The sequence below is a fragment of the Callithrix jacchus genome, chromosome 11 (genome assembly GCF_049354715.1).
Source record: "Callithrix jacchus isolate 240 chromosome 11, calJac240_pri, whole genome shotgun sequence".
Classification (NCBI taxonomy): Eukaryota; Metazoa; Chordata; class Mammalia; order Primates; family Cebidae; genus Callithrix; species Callithrix jacchus.
The window spans coordinates 44,254,799-44,275,424 of record NC_133512.1 but is presented as its reverse complement, the minus strand read 5'-3'; the positions used below and the strand labels follow the sequence as shown (position 1 = coordinate 44,275,424).

Genomic DNA, 20,626 nt, shown 5'->3' with positions numbered 1-20,626 from the left:
GGAATCCTTAATGATTTTTTTCTCTATATATTCCTTTATCATAGAGCCTTGGAGGCTGATGCTACTTCAGGAAATACATGACAAAGCAAGGAAACGAAAGTCTTGGATTCCTAATCAGAGAAAGTATGAGAGCCTTGAGAGTAAAGATATGTCCGAGAGATCATGGAGAGGAGCAGGCTCCAGAAAGCTATCCTGTGAAGTTGTGTTTGATCTCCTGAGTTTATCCCTGAGCTGTGTATGCATAGATTTGACCTTCACAAACATACTAATGACTTTAAGAACTGAGTTTGGGGTAAGTCACCACCAAATTTTCAGACAGGCATATGGATATTTTACAAGTAAAATAAATTTGAATCACATTGCAAAGACTTTGAAAGCCAAACATATTGGAACCACAACTCACAGAAGATAGATCAGCTTTTGTAACCTGAACCTCACAGAGTCAACTAACTACATGCTAAAATAATAACAGCAACAACAATAAATTAACATTTCCCACAGGAATAGAAAATACCTAGAGTCTCATAACACAATATTAAAAATGTTCAGAATATAATAAAGTTTCTTAACATATTAATCATAGAAAAATCTGAAAAACACCCTAAGGGAAATATAGCCAATGACACAAATCCTGAGATGATACAATCGTTAGAATTCACAAACAAGGAATTAAGAGCTATTATAACCATGCTCTAAGAAGTAATGGCAGACACTCTTGAAATGAAAGACACAGAGTCTGAACAGAGAAATAGAAGATATTTAAAAAATGAATCATTGGAAATTTTAAAACTTAAAAATACAATACATAAATTGAAAGGACTCAATAACAGAATGGAGATAAAAGAGAAAAATGGCAGTGAATTCAAATACAGGTGTATAGATATCCAGTGTAAACCTCTGAAAATATAAAAGGAAATTAAAAATGAACAGACTCAAAGATCTATGAGAGAATACATAAAGTGCTTAACACGGCATCAGAGGTGTTTTTGGAGAGGAGAGAGTGTGTGGTGTAGAAGTCAGTATTTGAAGAAATAATGGCTGGAGATGTGCCGATTTGGCAAAACACACAGCTACAGATTCATGAAGCTCAGTGAAACCAAAACAAGATAGACTTAAAGAAACCCATGCCCAGACTCATCAAAGTCAAAGTGCTGAAAACTAAAGACAAAGAAAACAATTCTGAAAGCAGCCTGAAAAAATGACGTATTACATATTGCAAAGCAGTGATTCAAATGGATATGAATTTCTTATCAGAAATTGTACTATGTAAAAAGACACTTGCAAAGTATAAAGGGGAATTAAAGATAAAATTTAAAAATGCTTACAATTAAGTTAGAAGAGCTAGACGCAGGCATGTGTAGCTGAAATACAAGTCTGTGAATTGGAATGCTGATAAGATATCAACAGAGTCACAGGAATACAAAGGATCAGGCAAATATTTCTGACAGATGGGAAGTTAAAAAGGCTTCAGGAGGAAATTGCTTCTAAGCTTGGCATTGAAGGAAGAGATTTTATTTTATTTTTAGTATGTATGTATTTATATCTTATTGCCTTCCAGAAAGATTTTGAAATAACTTATAAAAATACATATATCCCAATGGGATAGAATAATTAATTCAGGCAATCTGAGTAAAAGGGAAAAATTAAGTATATGAAATTAATAAACCATCGTTAAGACTAGATGAAAGAGATGCAAACCATGGATCCTAGATAATGACTGGAAGAAGCCACAGATTTGTTGGTAGCCTGCCTGGAGACCAGAAGAATGAATCTATTTCTTTCTGTTTTTTTTTTTGTTTGTTTGTTTGTTGTTGTTGTTGTTTGTTTTTCTGAGATGGAGTCTCATTGTGTTGCCCAGGCTGGAGTGCAGTGGCAAGATCTCAGCTCACTGAAACTTCCACCTCCCTGGTTCAAGCAGTTCCCCTGCCTCAGCCTCCCGTATGGCTGGAATTACACGCATTCCACCACACCTGGCTAATTTTTTTTTTTTTTTTGTATTTTTAGGAGAGATGGGGTTTCACCATGTTGGCCAGGCTGGTCTTGAACTCCTGACCTCAGGCATTCTGCCCACCTTAACCTCCCAAAGTGCTGTGATTACAGGTGTGAGCCACCACGCCAGGTTGAATGACTCTATTTGTAAAGCACAAAATAGAGGGTAAGGATTTGAGGCAAAAAATATAGTACCATGCATGGCAAAACTCTGGGAAGTGGTTCCTATGACGCAGGACAGTCTGGTGCCAGTCCTGGGAGAGTAACTTAATCCCATGACAAGGATTCTATAGTTTTCTACATAAAATGAGTAGGCATTGAACTTTGAGATCAAGGGAGTAAGATCATCAGAGCTGTGTTGTTCAGTAGTAATTCTGTCAAAAATATGATGGATAGCTTTGGCTGCACTGGGAAGCAAAATATGCATTACATAAAATTAAATAACATAGGCCTGGAGCGGTGGCTCACACCTGTAATCTCAGCATTTTGGGAGACCAAGGCAGGCGGATCACGAGGTCAGAAGTTCAAGACCATACTGGCCAACATGGTGAAACCCTGTCTCTACTAAAAAATACAAAAATCAGCTGAGCATGGTGGCTTGTGCCTGTAATCCCAGCTACTTGGGAGGCTGAGGTAGAAGAGTTGCTTGAACCGGGACCTGGGAAGTGGAGGTTGCAGTGAGCTGAGATCGTGCCAATGCACTCCAGCCTGGGCTACAGAGTGAGATTCCAACTTAAAAAATTAAATAAATAAGCTGAAAAGGGATTTTCTGTTTTAAATGATAGAGTTGTAATTATTAGTATTAGAAATACATTAAGGCTCTGAAGAATGACTGAGTGAGGCAGCAAAGCATCATAATTAAGAGATTAAAATCCAAAGGCCTAGTTTTGCCTTTTGCTGTGTGGCCTCGGGCAAGTTACTTGACTCCTCTGGCTTTAGATTTTTTCTTAAATTTATAATATGGAGATTATATTAACTTTACTGACTTCTTAGAGTTGCTGTGGGGATTAAGTAAGCAATAAATATGAACACATAGAACAGAAACTGGTACATGGTAAGCGTGGTAAACGTTTTCTCTTGGCATTATCACAGAGTTTCCTCTATCTCCAGGCTGTTCTTATATTTTAAAAAATCCAGCAACCTTTATCTAGCTGAGTCTAACTTGCTGGGTCTTGAAAAACTTAAGTTCATACAATTTTTCAATTTATACCTAAATGGCCTGAGATTAATGTGTATTTAGCAAGTGATTAAAGAGTAACTAGTCCTTTAATATTATGATTATTTTGAAGAATTGAAAAAACCACATAAATAAAAAATGTAATAAGCTCCAGAACACTGTTTTTTTTTTTTAAATAATTGGCATTTAAAAGTTGTTTTGAGGTGTACAAAAACAAGTGTCAAAATGAAGATGAACTCCAAATAATTACAGTGGCTAGGACAATGGAGAAAAGACCAAGTCTTCCTAGCACAGGATACAAACGAAGGCAAAGCCAGTAGTCAGGGTCCAAGTCAAGGAGGTGCTTGTGCCAGGGAGGGAAACTGGCATTCAAGTGAGAAAATAGTATCTCATGGAATGGCTCACACAGTAGAAATCTGGGCAGCAGGAGGCAGATGCTCAGAGGGTACCCAGGAATTAAAAGGATCGTACCTAAGATACCAAGACTACTAGACTTGGTAGGGATTGGTCCTGCACCAGGTCAGAGCTCAACTGCATGTTGAAGGTAGTTGTAAGCTAGGACTGGGCAGACAAGTTCAAGATCTGAAGAAGTACTATGCCAGGGAAGATACAGAAAAAAGGCAAAGAGAGGTTAAAACATATGTAAATGTTGTCTAGAAGTTGCTGTGGCCTCAGCTATCACGTGTTGAGTCTTCTGATTCTACCTGTGGTCATTTACCTATTTAATGTATCATCTGTTCATAACTTCCTTTTTGTTTTCTACAACATGGAAGTTTCAGAAGTTTTTTCTGTCTTCATCATAAAATACCCAGAATAATTTTGCATTAAATCTTGTTGGCATTACTTTTCATATATGTGTCATGAATAATAATATATGCCTATTAATATTTCACATAATTGACAGAATGCAGCTTTTAGAATGTGCAAAATCAATATATAATTGGTAATGCAGAGGCAAGTGGCCCAGAGAAGTTTAATCATACCATTCAGGAAATAGAAGGATTAAATCTTTTGAGATTGAGAAAGAATTTCTCCTCTGAACATTTAGATTCTTTGCTTTGAGAATATAATGAATAAAGATAACTCAAAATAACTTTTACATGTATTTATATATAAAAATATGTGAATGAATTGCTAGCCAACCTACATTATGTTCAGTGAAAGAAGATTTAGTAGAAAACATTTTTAAAAAATGTTATACTACCTCAAGAAGTATTTCAGAATTTTGCAAATTCAAAATGCACTTGGTATTGGCAATCTAATTACTTGTGAGGCACAGTGCTATACTCCGGGGCCACCAAGAAGACCCAAATCACGGTCCACGACCTCAGTAAGCCTGTGTCTAAAGGAGCTGGACATATAAAGTGACATTGTAATGTTGTTAGTGTTTTGATAAAACTGTGAAGCATCGAGGCTGAGCTTTTAGGCTATTTGGAGAAAAAGGAGTGGAAATGTAGAGGGGTCATGCATGACTTATGGAGGAGGGAGAGCAGGGAATGAGTCTCAAAAAATTAATTGTGTTACCAAACTAAAGAAGAAGAAAAATTGGTTCGGACAAGAAGGAAATACATGAAAAGACTTTTTAAAAAGTAGGAGATTATGTTGGTAAAACAGGAAGCCTCACTCAAACTACATTTTATTGGACAGAAACTAACGAAAGTATATTTTAAGTAGAAGAGTGTCACGGTGAGGTTCATATTTTACAGTGACCATTGTGATGGAAACGTACAGCACAGATTTCATTAAAACAAAAACTGAGATGGGAAATATTGATGTGGTTCTGCCAGGAATGAGAGAGAAATGAAATGGGCCAAATCTAAGACAGTGGGCAGGAGGGAAAGAAAGAAAGGCAGATTCCAGAAATACGTCATATCATTATATGGACACATAAATGGGATTTGAGGTTATAGAGAGAAGTGCAGGATGACTTTCAGATTTCTACCTTAGGAAACACCAGGTGTTTCAGTGGTTCACTATCTCAGTATGATGATATAGGAAAGTATCACAGTTCTAAGGTGTGAGAAGACCAGATTATTTGGGGAAGGAGAAATGTGGAGAGGCAAATGATGAGTCCATTTTAGTTAAAATAAATTTGGGGTTCCTGAGGCTTTGTATAGTCATTTCTCACTTAAGAAAACTTACTGGTCACATATGACTTAAAATAAATGGGTAGTAAGGGGGTGCTGGTTTTACAGATACAAAATAAAATCTGACCTAGTCTATGTCCTCTCCTATCCTACCAATCCCCCTACTCTCCACCCCAAGCTGCTCTTTCTTCTTCCCATTATAGGAACATATTGACTACAGAATCATATGTTCTGTATGCTCAGGAGGAAGGATGGGGGAGGAAAAAGAAAGAAGAAAATAGGCTCTGGAGTGAGCCTAAAGACAGCTCTTCTCAAACTATTTTCAATATACGCTCTTCCAGAATTAATATTCTCTTTAGTTGGTGCTTAGTCCCACAAGCAATAGTTATATGGCTAAAATCATTCGGTGTTAACTCAGTGATTATTACAAAACAAGGAAGACAGGAGCACTTAACAAGAGTTTATATTGATGGCTCTATAGTGACAGAATTAAGAGGGTCCTAAAAATAATTATAAAATACGTATTTGAAGAGTTAGTATTAAGCTCTTTGGTGTTTTCTTTTCCTGATCTTTCAACTCAATATTGGTGGAATTCATAAATAAATGTTACATTATTTTTTTCTCAATGCCTTTTTCATTACCGTAAAATAGATGTGACACAAAATTCACTATTTTAACTTACATTTCCAAGCGTGTAGTTCAATGGCGCCAAGTTCTATCACATTGTTTTGTTATCATAACTACCCACCAGCTCCAAAACTTATATTGTCTTGATTTTTAAGCAAGAATTAATTGATATTTCCATTTTACTTACTCTACTTAAAGAAAAACAGAACTTCTGTTCTCCTCTAAAATTATATCTAGAGCAATGCCTTCATAAATTGAGTATCAGCTTACAGATATTTAAATTCAGCAGAGAATTGTAACATTGTAGCATTCTTATGTTCTGTAAGAAAAATATTGTGTTATTCAATTGAAGCAAAAAACACTCCATAGTTAACCATACCAGTGTTATGAATACTAAGTCTTCTCTCCCATTACAGTGAAATATAAAGGTCAGAACCCTATGTGGCTCTAGGAAAAAGAGAGTATGCCAGAATGTACAATCACAATAATGAGCCACAGTCTACTATGATTCTTGGCTTGCTGTAGGCTGCAATAAATGTTCTAAATGAGTAAGTGAGTTTACAAGGGAAGAAAATTAAATATAAATTACATAAAAATTATTGTTAATTTAACAATTGTAAATCATGATCGTTACCAGGTGAAATGAATGTCTTATTACTTATTGAAATAAAAATTTACAAAAGTAGTATTAAAAGTGCTTGTGTTAAACAAGCTAAAATTATTCTAACACATTAATTAAATTTCAATAGGCAGACATTTTCTAGCTGGAGAAACTTGAAACGTAGTCAGAGAGAAAGGATGTCAGTCATTTGCCAAAGGTCACACACACTGGAGGGAGATCTTCAGGAGGCACTGGGGCCATTTTTTGTTGAGCTTCACAATGAGGAGCAGAGATGAGGCATGCAGATGCTGGAGCCAGACTACCTGGGTTTCCCTTGCTACTCTGCTGTTTATTAGGTGTGCAGAATTGACTATTTAACCTTTGTCTTTCTCAGTTATTTCATTATAAAACAAGGATAACCATAGACTTTTTGTGGGAATTAAATGTGTCAACATGGGTCAAGTGCCTCACACTGTACATGACATTCTGGGAACTTAATAAATGTTGGGTATTATCACACCTGTGACTGCTTCTTAACTGAAAACATGGCATAAGGGCTAAGTGCCTCTTCTCCTGAGAAGAGTCCAAAATAATACAAAGAGTATTCATGGAAGCTAGTTGGTTATATTGTCTTTGATTTACTTATTCTTTTGTTATCAACGCCAAGGAAAAGTGACTTTTCATTAAAAACAGCGCCACTACCAACCACTACTATCTTGCACTGCAACCACCACCACTGCACCTAGCACCACTACCACAAGTTTTACCACTATTTCCACCATCAAAATCATCATTATTACCCTTACCACCATCATAACCATCCCCACCCCTGCTAACAGCATTATAACTCTCACCATCACCATCATTAACAACATCTTTAACATCCATGTGAGTATAATCATGTGAATTTAGAAGTGTCATTTGGAGAGTGAAAGATTGCAGAAAATATGTATGTGTTTACATGCTGGTGAAGGGAGGAAAAAACGTGTAATCTTCAGGTAGCTAAACAAATACACCAGAAACAAATACAAAGTTATGTTTATGTCCTGTACACAAAGTTTGAGCCAATAGCTTCAGAGTAAAACCGTTACAAAGGTAAGATGAAAAACCTTCTTCCATGCTAATCTGTGCTGTTTGAAATCTGTCACTAGAGCTGTCTAAACTAGTGGTTCAGAGAATGGGCTTTAGTTAAAGAGTCTTAGATTTTAGTTCCATATCTAGTTCAGACCTGACCTTGAGTATGCTATTTAACCTCCTAAAACTTGTATTTTTCCCATCTAAAAAAGGGTGGTTCCATTATTTAGAATTTGTGTGAATATTTAATAAATACTTACATATAACATAAGCATTTAGCACAATGCTTGAGCAAGATTAGGAGCTTCCCCTGTTGCCCTCTAACCAGTTTCTCTCTTAATTTTAACTACTCAGTAAATGACACTATCATTCTCAGGTAAGTGTAAACCTTACACCTTACACAATAATTAACTTCAGATGGATTAACCATTTAAACATAAGACCTAATATTATAAAAACCCTAAAAGAAAATATAGGCAATACCATTCAGGACTTAGGCATGGGCAAGGACTTCATGACTAAAACACCAAAAGCAATGGCAACAAAAGCCAAAATAGACAAATGGGACCTAATAAACTTCAGAGCTTCTGCACAGCAAAAGAAACTATCATCAGAGTGAACCAGCAACCAACAGAATGGGAAAACTTTTGCAATCTACCCATCTGACAAAGGGCTAAAATCCAGAATCCACAAAGAACTTAAACAAATTTACAAGAAAAAAAACCCATCAAAAAGTGGGTAAAGGATATGAACAAACACTTCCCAAAAGAAGACATTTATGCAGCCAACAAACATATGAAAAAATACTTATCATCACTGGTCATTAGAGAAAGGCAAATCAAAACTATACTGAGATACCATCTCATACCAGTTAGAATGGCGATCATTAAAAAATCAGGAGACAACAGATGCTGGAGAGGATGTGGAGAAATAGGGAAACTTTTACACTGCTGGTGGGAGTGTAAATTAGTTCAACCATTGTGGAAGACAGTGTGGCGATTCCTTAAGAACTAGAAATACCATTTCACCCAGCAATCCCATTACTGAGTATATACCCAAAGTATTAGAAATCATTCTATTATAAAGACGCACACACATGTACATTTATTGCGGCACTGTTGACAATAGCAAAGACCTGGAACCAACCCAAATGCCCATCAATGATAGACTTGATAAAGAAAACGTGGCACATATACACCATGGAATACTATATAAACATAAAAAAAGGATGAGTTCATGTCCTTTGCAGGGGCATGGATGAATCTGGAAACCATGATTCTCAGCAAACTGACACAAGAACAGAAAACCAAACGCCACATGTTCTCACTCATAAGTGGGTGTTGAACAATGAGAACACATGGTCACAGGGAGGGGAACATCACACACCAGGGCCTGTCAGGGGGTAGGGGAGCTAGGGGAGGGATAGCAGGGTATGGGGAGATAGGGAGGGGATAGCATTAGGATAAATATATAATGTAGGTGACGGAGTGATGATGCAGCAAACCACCAAGGCCGTGTATACCTATGTAACAAACTTGTACAGTCTGCACATGTACCCCAGAACTTAAAGTATAATCATAAAAAAAAATTTAAAAAGAGTTAACTTCGATTCAGTTCTTTCCTTCCTCCCCCATCCTGTACCCTCAAGAACTCATTAGTCAATTTTTCCTGTTTAACCTCCGGAATGCAGCTTAAATTCATCCACTTTCATTTCACCTCCCTGCTGTCATCCTTCTAGCCCAGAGTACTAGGATAGACCAACCTCTCAGTTGCTGCTCAGTACAATCAATCCTCTACAGAGCAGCCACTGTAAACTTAAAAAATGTAAATCAGATGATGGTTACAGTTTTCAGTAGTTTCCTATTGGGCTTAAAATCAAAATTTAACTCTTTATCACAACTTTTTCTATGTGATCTATTTTCTGTCTATGTGTCTACCTTTCGTACTTGATGTCTTACCATTCTCCCCTAATTCTAGAAGCTTTGGTCACACCATCCTCCTTAATGCCTTTATTTTATTTTCATTTGTATTTCTTGAGATGGAGTTTTACTCTGTCACCCAGGCTGGAGCACAGTGGCAAAATTTTGGTTCACTGCAACCTCTGCCTCGTGGCTTCAAGCCATTCTCCTGCCTCAGCCTCCTGAGTAGCTAGGACTACAGGTGAGTGCCAATATGCTCGGTTAATTTTTGTTTTTTGTTTTTGATTTCATACTGAGCTTTTGGCTCGGTCCTTTCAAAGAGTTCTCCTAGATCCACTTATCTCAAGAAGTATTTGCCACACTTAATCCAGTTTCTCTTCATCATTTCTCCTTATTTTTTTTAAATCACTCTTACAATATGAAGTTATATTTATCATATATTTGTTTATTTATTTGGTCCACTGTTAGTGGAATGTAAGTAACTTGAAAAAAGTTACATTGTTGGTCTTGTTCATGTTTCTACTCTCAGTGCCAAAAGCAGTTCCTAACATGTTTTTGAAATGTAATAAAATATTCACTATGCAAATGAAAATTGAATTTTTTTGAGGGGCAAAATGTCTGACTTAAATATCTCATTCTACAAAAAACAACTATGGTAAAAACTGGAGAGGATTTTTTTTTCCCCTGCGGAGAAGAAAGGCTTCAAATCCCCAAATGGAAGCAAAAGAACAGATGAGAAATAAATTCAGATTTAAGTTTATGTCTGCAGGTCTTGTGAATAATATTTTCATGAGGTGCTCTGACAGAAACACAAAAAGTTTAAGAGAAACTTTTGTTAATATTTTAGTTTCATTCCAGAGTTGATAATTGGTCTATGGCTTATAATTGATCTATTTAAAAGATTTATTTATACTTAGGATATCACAAACATTCAAGAGCAAAATTGTTGCCAAGGGTATGTAATGTCTAACACCTAAGTGCAGTGGCTCTGACACACAACTACAACAACAACAAGACTTTGCTGATAAGTTGAAAAGACATAAAAAAATCAGATATAGTGGTTATTTAGTCATAAAGGAAAGCAAAACACGGCACATCATCTACTCTGTACTCACTGTGCATGGGGTCTGCATCCATGGCTCCCCATCAATTTGCATTGGCAGAGACTTGCTAGTCCTGGGGGAGAACATTTCATTTTAGGTACAGCACTGAAATACTTTATATTACAGACTATATGTGAGATAGAAGATGATGAGACCAGGGAAGGCAATATGGTAATAGCTGGGCTCTAAATTTATCTCCCATGAGAGGAGCTTCAACTCTCCACTATTTATAAATACCCTGAAAAGTATCTTAGTTGCAAGAATATTATGAGCTTCCTGGTAAAGGTGGTGGTTTTAAAAAAAATTCTTAATGCCAAAGAAAAATATCAAGGTTTGTGTTTAATGGCATGATCAGAATTTCCACAGCCAAAAGAGCTTCCTTGTTTTCATAAGCCTGCATTGCAAACCAGGAGAAAGGTGTTTGATATCTCAGATTTTCCAACACCAACACTTTCAGATAAATAACATCAACTATGTTTGTGCTGCAATCCGTGGTTTCACTCGGGCAGATCACGAGGCCAGGAGTTCAAGACCAGCCTGGCCAATATGGTGAAACCCCGTCTCTATTAAAATATAAAAATTAGCTGGGTGTGGTGGCGGGCATCTGTAATCTCAGCTATTTGGGATACTGAGGCTGGGAATCGCTTGAACCAGAAAGGTGGAGGTTGCAGTGCGCCAAGATCGTGCCACTGCACTCCAGCTTGGGCAACAAGAACAAAACTCCATCTTGAAAAAAAAAAAGAGAGAGAGATAGAAGACCTTTATTATTATTATTTTTCTCCTGCAGATGAAATTTTGGGGAAAAATATACTTGAAAAAGTTCAAATTTAAAACATATAAAATCTTACTGCACAATAATTTTTTATTTAATTTTATAGAAACATTGTGACACTTTAGTCCATTAAACAATGGTGTCTCATCATTGTTTTCATTACATTTTTAGCCCAGTAAATACTTTGGGGCTTCAGTAGACTAACGTGAGTATAAACCATAGAATTTGTATCTTTGAATTCGTGCATCAATGCGTCCATGGTAGTCAACAAGAGAGAATCAGATTCCACCAAACCGGATAAGTAATAGGTAACCAGTATTTTATAAAATCTGCCAATGCTCATTATTTTGAAATATATTAGCATTAATTACTGATCATTTGGAGCCCAAATAAGACAATGTTACTATCAGAGTTCTGCATACTTTTAATTAGTTTGAGGCTATGCCATATCAAACACCTTTGTCAATTATAGAAAGAGAACTACCTGATGACCACGCAGGAACACTGAGCCAGTCGTCGGCCGGCACTTTTCAGGCCTGTGTATATTTGCCCCATCTCCATGGCTCCTTCCAAGCCAACCACCTCCAGCAGTTGGTCGCTCAGATCTGAAAGAAAGCAGATGCCTTTTAAGTTACAATGTGTACACATATGTCCACAATTTAATACTATTGGATATTATGGAGATTTAAAAAAAGCCACTTCACAAAAAAAGCTTGTCTTAGAAACCTAAAGTAATAAAAAGATGGCCTACTTTTATAACTCTCAGTTTAACTAAACCTTGAGGTTCTGTAGAAAATGATTTGCTGTCAGCTTATTCTAAAACAAAATGGGAAGTGCAGATTCTGAGCCAAAGAATACCAAAAAAATATATACCAGTAGTTTTTAACATCAACAAACTTAATGTTATTCCACATATATATATGGACCATTTATACACCCCACATCAGACAATTGGCAGCAAATACACATTTCAACACTATAAATAAAATATGAGGATATGCTGTCAAACATGACTTTGTTAAGTTGCTCGAACAAGAGACCTTAGAGATCATGGAGTAGAAGCTTCTCATTTTATACCTTAGAGGATGGAGTCCCCAGATTTTTGAGTAATTTGTCCACAGTAATAGGTTAACTTTGTGCACAGCAGAAGTTCAACTTTGAGCAAAGAAGAAACAATAGTTTTGTGAAATGTTTTTTCTGATGTTAAGCAATACCCTACCAAAATACTGTTTTGGAGTAGACTAGATAATTAGTCCTATGCAATAATTATAATTAATTCTTTTTAGCAAAGGATATTAGAAAGGGGCTAATAGTAAGAGGTATCACTTGTTGAGTATTTACTAGGACTAACTGCTTTGTACTATCTCATTTGCTCCTGCTCCAGACCAACTTCAGATAAATGTGATTATTTGCATTTACAGATAGAGAAGCTAACCTTGAAGAAGTTAATAACTATTCATATTCACATACCTAGAAAGCGACAGAGCCAATATGTGAACCCAATTGCTTTGATGCACTATGCTACATTTGATAAATTAATCATATGAATAGGGCAGACTTTTCAAAATTTTAGAAATCATCTTAACATAAAGGTAGGGGGTTGGACTGTGTGAGCTTCAGGGTTCCTTTCCATCTGAATATTTGCATTCAGCCAGAAAGCAGAAGTTGAATTCACATCAACAGAATCCCAGACAGTCCTGTCACAAGACTCAGAGGGCTGGGAACCTTGATTTGGAGGCCGAAGTCTAGGTGAACATATATGGTTCTTTTCCATTGTAATATTCTTATGTGTTTTTGTGCATTTTCAAATGTAAATAAATAATTTTATATTGTTGAGTAGCAGGAAAACTAAAGGAGCGGAATACAGTGGAAGGCATGACTATTATACAAGATACCTACGTAATAGTTGGTCATAGCTGAGGTTGGACTCATAGAAAAGCAAACAAATATGTTTTGTATGGAATCTTTTGTACCGAATGTGCTTACTCGTCACTCATGACTCCATTTTAGCATAGAGTTTAGAGATGCTAATGATTTATTTTCAGTGTAGTTCAACTGTGTGGTAGCAAATAGTGCTTTGCAATCTCAAAGTTCATTAAGCCCAGGATTGTAGGGAAATTTAATAAAAGCACTTTAAGAAGAATACGTAACCAACCCACCAAACTTTTAAATGAATAATAAAAACCTATTATTTTTAACTGTAAGCTGTAGCAGTAGCATGAGATTACTCCAAGTAAAAACAATATTTTAGCTACAAAATCAAATGTTAATGTAGAGCATCCACCTTGCTGTTCTAAACGCCATTTAGACATATTTCTCATGAAACTTATTCTGTGTTTCTAGTTTAAATTTATGTTGCCAAGAACAGATGGACAAGGAATGGAAACATATTCTTTCAGCTGTAGCCGGCACTAAAATGTGCTTGGCTCTATAGCCTGGGTGTTAATATACGCATTTCTTAGATATATGTCAACCAGAAAACGACATTGTGGCAAGCACTAGAGTCCCAGATGTTTGCCTGCTGATATTTATAAAACAACAACTACCACCACGATGATCACCATCACAGGATTTGAGTTCACATTTAGTATTTTGCACAGCCTCATTCCTAAATAGGTAGAATTTTGTGTTGATTTCCGCAATGATCTGAAACTGGTCGATGGGAACAATTCTATAAGAAATGAAACACTTTCTCAAGACGGAGTTAATCTGAGCCCTAACTTCTTCATGAATCACAGGGATCTGTCTATACCCATACCATATTGCTACTGTCTACCACCCTCCTTCTGATTTTTTTTCTTTCTTTTAATTTGTCTTTGTTTTTCTGCTTGCAAAAATGCCTTGAATATCCATTCTGCTGTTAATAATCAGTAATGAAGACATTTCTCATAGGTTTAGGATACCCGGGCTTTTAAACTTTCATGTTCTTGCTAACACAAATAAGTTTATAGGAATAGTGCCATGTTTACTAACTCTAGCAAAGGCAAATAAATACCATACCCCTTTTAATTAGGTGTTCAGGGAGAGAAAACAAAAACAAAATGAAACTCTACATTTGTATTGCACAAATTTGTTCCCATAACACTGCCGCATTTTTTGATACAGCACGATCTGAAATCTGTCTGTATATAACTGATTCTCCCTCCCTGTTATCTTTGAGATCAGGGTCCTGATTGATTTCAGACAGAGAGAGTTTCTATGTAATTTTGAATTTTGTTTCTATATGTGGTATCCTTTGGCACATCACACTTCCTCACCTCACATTCTAGCTAAGAGTTATTTTAAATACAGTTCTCCTTGGGATGGCTTAACCAGCTAGATCAGCCTACTTAATGGGTTTGCTACCCGGCTATTGGCTTCATATTTAAGAGTGGGAGCAGCAAAAGATGATGTATGGACCAAATCTGGCCCCTTGCTATTTTTTGTATGGCTCACAACAAATTAAGAATGAGTTTTATATATTTTAAAAAATAAAAAACATTAAAATAAGGTATTACAGTATCTAAAAATTACATAAAATTCAAATTTCAGTGCCCATAAATTAGTTTTTCATTGGAACAAACCCACATTCATTGGTTTAGGCCTTGTCTTTGTCTCTTTTTGTACTACAAAGGTAGAGTGGAGACCATATGGTCAACAAAGCTGAAAATATTTACTGTGCAGACCTTTAGATAAGTTTGTCAACCTATGCTTTAGAGAAACATGAACACTTTGAGATCAGAACGGTTTTCACTTTATTACTGCTGTTATAAATGCTAAATGGAGATTTTTTTTTTATTGCCTGAAAGACATAATGTTTCAGCATTAATTCCACAGTGTATGTAACCATGAATAGAACAGCTGTTCTCAACCAGGGCATCTCACCAGGCTTGTGTACTATGAGGATTGCCACAATCCATTTGTTATTTATCAGGGAACACCAAAAGTTTCCAAGTAACTTTATTATAAAAGAAAGTAAAACAGTTTAACATTCATTAGTGTGCTCAATCATTGCTTCTGCTTGGCTTTCTTGAGTGTGAGAAAAAGAAAAGTCATAAATAGGAAGGCGGAAGTTGCAACCAGACCTGGAGATATCAGGTGGGAAACAGCTTTACCTTCAAAAGTAATCTGTCAAGCACTGTGAAATACTGACATTATGATATTGAGATGCATATGTGTCTATCTAGAGGAAGATGTTGCCTTTGTTTGATTTAATGTTATAAAGTATACTTTTGAAGGAAAACACAGGACATTTCTGAAAGAGTTTACATGTCTTTTAAAATATCTCCATGGGAGTAAACAGAGACAAGACAAGCTTTCAAATTAGGTATTTTCACATTTAAAACAGAACATCTGTAAGAGGTGCTTCAAAGGGAAGAAACTTAAAATCATCGAAACTGGGTCATATTGGATCAGGATTCTTAACACATAGTATGTGAATCTGAATAGGAGAAATGCAACTTTATTTTCACTAACATGTAATTGAAATTAAGCATTTCTTTCAAATATAAATTTAGGCAGGAATACCTGTGACTTTGTCACTGATAAATATCATGTTATAGTTGTTACAATAATTCCTACTTTAAGAGAAGGCAATACATTTTAATTATCTACAATACCCAAATATCTACAATAGTCCCTATAAAATAATACATTAAATTTTATTTTTATTTTTATTTTATGCAATATTTCAAAATGTTATTTATATTAATTATGTCAAATTTTAATAATTATTGAACTTCTAGATTTTAATTTGTTAGTAAGAAAGCATATATATCTCTAAATCAAAATTTCTAACAGTATTTTAATATAATTTTTAATAGAAAGCATATATATCTCAAAAATCAAAATTTTAACAGTAGCTTAATATAATTGACTTCCTTTTTTAGCCCACATATTTTATTTTATAAATTTTAAAACATTATGTCTGAGAAGAGTCAGTAGATTTCATCAGACTGGTAAAAAAGACTATTGCACAAAAATGGTAAGAAACTGTACTTTAGAATAGAATTTGCCATTTTAAAGTTTATAAATCTTTACAATCTTCATATATCTCTTTCTGAACATAATTAGTGCTGCATTCATTTTTGACACAGGTAATCAGGAATGTGAATGTAAATCTGAAAGTCAGGGGCACATATAGATTACAGGACACACGAGCAGCACGGCTAATAAGTGAGTAATATTTATTCATAGCTTAGTCTTCATTTCTGACAGTTATGCCCTGATAAAATGTCTCATTATGTAATTGTTTCAGACTGCCATATGTGAAGGAACAGAAGAGGATGCATTACAAATACAGACTGAATGTGGGTTGTAGCATTTCACAGAATATAGTGGGTACTGAAAAGGGGGAGAGAGGCTGGGGCAGAATAGGATAAGCCCCTTTGTGCAGAGTGTCCAGCAACATTCTGCACCATCAGAGGCCATGTGGAGGTACTCATTGTCTCAGCAGGAGCATTTTGAAATCAACATAAATTGCTAATTATATTGATATTTAATGAGTCATTCTTTGGACATAGTGAGACCAGACTGGCTACGGAGTTGTACCTTTTGAGTGTTTGTAAATTGTATATCTTCCAGTGATCTTTCATTTATCCAGCAACAATATGAAATGTGTCTAAGAACTAAGAATAAACTTAAAAAGCCAAGGAACATATGAAACCCATTCACCAAAGTGAGTAATTCAAAGATTTTTCTTCGAAATGTCCATCTATTTCTAATTGATTCTTAATTTAGATATTATTCTCTCAAGCATAAACAGCTGTTTTCCATGACCTACATAATCCAGAAGACAGAAATCTTAAAAGGGGATGGGTAGAAAGAGTTTTAGCAAAAACACATTAATACAAACTCTATGTTTCAGAGTACAAGCATGTAAAACATAAAGGTTCTTTTTCGGACCTTAAGGAACTTACAATACAATTGCAGGTCTATTAACAAAGGAGAAACAGTATGGGGAGGGCTAATATATCTACTATATGCCTGCTACGAGCAGGCTCCCTGCTAAGGGATTTACAGGCATTTTTCCATTGGAGACTCGCAACAGTCCTTTTGAGGTAGGTATTATTCCCCTCATTTTATTGACAGGGAAACTCTGTCACTTGCTCAAATCTTTACATAAAATTGAAAATCTGCTTTTCTAAGTAGGTATGCTTGACTCTAAATTCCATGTTACTTACTGTGACAACAGTAAGAACTAACCAATTAAATGTTATCAGTTATCGTGGATCATCATGGCAAACTGGAGGCCGGACTAGATTGTAGCTCTGGACAGAGCAGCTCACATTGTAAATTTTAGCTCGATAGACTGCCAGAACAAACCAGCAATCCTGAGAGGACATACAGACTCTTGAAGGAAGTGATTGCTTCTGTAGGACCCAAGAGATGCCCCAAGTACTGTGAGTTCCCAAACTGAGGAAGTGGGAAAGGGAAACACACACCCCAAGTAGAGAAGCTGATGGTTCATTTGCAGGAGAAGTTTCTGACTTTAGCAGGAGCTGAGTCACTGGAGAGCTGAGCCAAATGCAGGGGTAGAGGAAGCAGCAGAAAGGCCCTGGGAGCTCACCGGGTACCCTAACAGGCCATTCCTACCCGGCCCCACAGGGATCCAATGGGAGGGCGGCCAGAGAAGCAGGGGTAGAACTTCGCAGGGAGAAGGAAATTTCTAGCTGAATTATAACAATTCGTACAGAGCGAGAAGCCTCCCGGCCAGAATTTAAAAAATGATGCAAATCCAGGGTGCAAACTCCACGGGTTGGGTAAAAACCAAGACCTTTTCTTTCACAGCTGGGAGGCAGGTTTTGAAACCTGTCTCACCCTCCACCTGGATACTAACTCGGGGCTGTTGGTGGGGACACCATGGGAGTTAGACTGGCCCTTCAGTTTGCATGGGAGCTGGGTAAGCCTATGACTGCTTCCCTGACAACCTGCTCAACTCAGCAGAGGCAGTCATAATCCTCCTAGGTACACAAGTCTGGTGACCTGGGAATCTCAACCCCATCCCCGACAGCAGCTGCAGCAAGACTCACCCAAGGCTCAAACATGCCTAGCCCTGCCCCCTCCTGATTGTCCTTCCCTACCCACCCTGGTAGTGGAAGAAAAAGGGCATATAATCTTGGGAGTTCTAGGGCCCCACCTACTACTAGTTTCTCTCTGGAAAGCACCACCTACTGGCAGGAGGCCAACTACTATAAAACTAAAAATACAAAAGATTAGCTGGGTATGGTGGCGCATGCCTGTAATCCCAGCTACTCAGGAGGCTGAGGCAGGACAATTGCCTGAACCCAGGAGGCGGAGGTTGTGGTGAGTCGAGATTGCACCATTGCACTCCAGCCTGGGTAACAGAGCAAAACTCTGTCTCAAAAAAAAAACAACAAAAAAAAACCCAGAGCATTAAACCACCAGAGCTAAGAACTCTCAAGGAGACCACTGCACACCCCCGACCCCTGCCACCTCCACCAGAACAGGAGCTGGTATCCATGGCTGAGAGACCCAGAGATGGTTCACATCACAGGACCCTGTGCAGACAACCCCTAGTACCAGCCCTGAGCCAGGTAGACCTTTGCTGGGTGGCTAGACCCAGAAGAGAGAGCCAACAATCATTGCAGTTTGGCTCACAGGAAGCCACATTCATAGGAAAAAAGGGACAGTACTATATGAAGGGAATACCCCCTAGGACAAAAGAATCTAGACAGCTCTAAGTCCTAGACCTTCCCTCTGACAGAGCCTGCCAAAATGAGAAGGGACCAGAAAACCAACCCTGGTAATATGACAAAACAAGGATCTTCAACAGACCCCCAGAATTACACTAGTTCACCAGCAATGGATCCAAACCCAGAAGAAATCACTGATTTACATGAAAAAGAATTCAGGGAGTTAGTTATTGAGCTAATCAGGGAGGTATTAGAGAATGGTGAAGCCCAGTGCAAGGAAATCCAAAAAAAGATACAAGAAGTGAAGGGAGAAATATTCAAGGAGATGGATAGCTTAAAAAACACACAATCTAAAATTCAGGAAACTTTGGACACACTTTAAGAAATGTGAAATATTCTGGTAAGTCTCAGCAATAGAATTGAACAAGTAGAAGAAGGAAATTCAGAGCTCAAAGAAAAGGTCTTCGAATTAACCCAATCCAACAAAGACAAAGAAAAAGAATAAGAAAATATGAACAAAGACTCTAAGAAGTCTGAGGTTATGTTAAACAACCAAACATAAGAATAATTGGTGTTCCTGAGGAAGAAGAGGATACTAAAAGCTGGGAAAACATATCTGGGGGGAATAATTGAGGAAAACCTAGTTGCCTGGCTAGAGACCTAGGCATCCAAATGCAAGAAGCACAAAGAACATCAGGGGAATTCACTGCAAAAACATCTTCCCCGAGGCACATTGTTGTCAGGTTATCCAAAGTTAAGATGATGAAAAGAATCTTAAGATCTGTGAGACAGTAGCACCAGGTACCCTATAAAGGAAAACCTATCAGATTAACAACAGATTTCTTAGCAGAAACCCTACAAGCTAGATGGCTTTGGGACCCTATCTTCAGCCTCCTCAAACAAAACAATTATCAGCCAAGAATTCTGTACCCAGTGAAACTAAGCATCGTATATGAAGGAAAGATCCAATCTTTTTTCAGACAAACAAATGCTGAGAGAATTTGCCATTTCCAAGCTACCAGGACAGGACCTGCTAAAAGGAGCTCTAAATCTTGAAACAAATCCTGGAAACATATCAAAACAGAACCTCTTTAAAGCATAAATCACACAGAACCTACAAAACAAAATTACAAGTTAAAAACCAAAACCAAAAAAAAAAAAACCAAGTACACAGGCAACAAAGAGCTCGATGAATGCGAGGGCACCTTAAAAGATACAGAACTGCAAAATGGACAAGAGCTCACCAACCAACTTTCTGCTGCCCTCAGGAGACTCACCAAACACAAAAGGACTCAAATAAAGCAAAGGGATGGTAGGAAAAGGCATTTCATGCAAATGAATACCAAAAGTAAGCAGGGGTAGCTATTTTTTTTTTTTTTTTTTGGAGATGGAGTCTCACTCTGTCCCCAGGCTGGAGTGCAGTAGTGCGATCTCGGCTCACTGCAACCTCTGACTCCTGGGTTCAAATGATTATCTGCCTCAGCCTCTCAAGTAGCTGGGATTACAAGGCACATGCTGCCATGCCCAGCTATTTTTTGTATTTTTTTTTTTTGAGACGGAGTTTCGCTCTTGTTACCCAGGCTGGAGTGCAATGGCACGATCTCGGCTCACGGCAACCTCCGCCTCCTGGGTTCAGGCAATTC

At 37.2% G+C, this 20,626-nt stretch overlaps 1 protein-coding gene across 24 annotated transcripts in view; it reads right to left on the bottom strand.

Annotated features, from left to right (window-relative positions):
- The window catches only part of DGKB (diacylglycerol kinase beta), a 747,505-nt gene that overhangs the window by 33,718 nt on the left and 693,161 nt on the right, over positions 1-20,626 (bottom strand). For all 24 annotated transcript variants that reach the window (XM_078342642.1, XM_078342645.1, XM_078342654.1 and 21 more), the window contains 2 exons: positions 11,834-11,954; positions 10,590-10,650 (listed from right to left, as the gene is read on the bottom strand). In XM_078342642.1, coding sequence (XP_078198768.1) covers positions 10,590-10,650; positions 11,834-11,954 — 182 coding nt within the window. The remainder of the gene's footprint in view (positions 1-10,589; positions 10,651-11,833; positions 11,955-20,626) is intronic.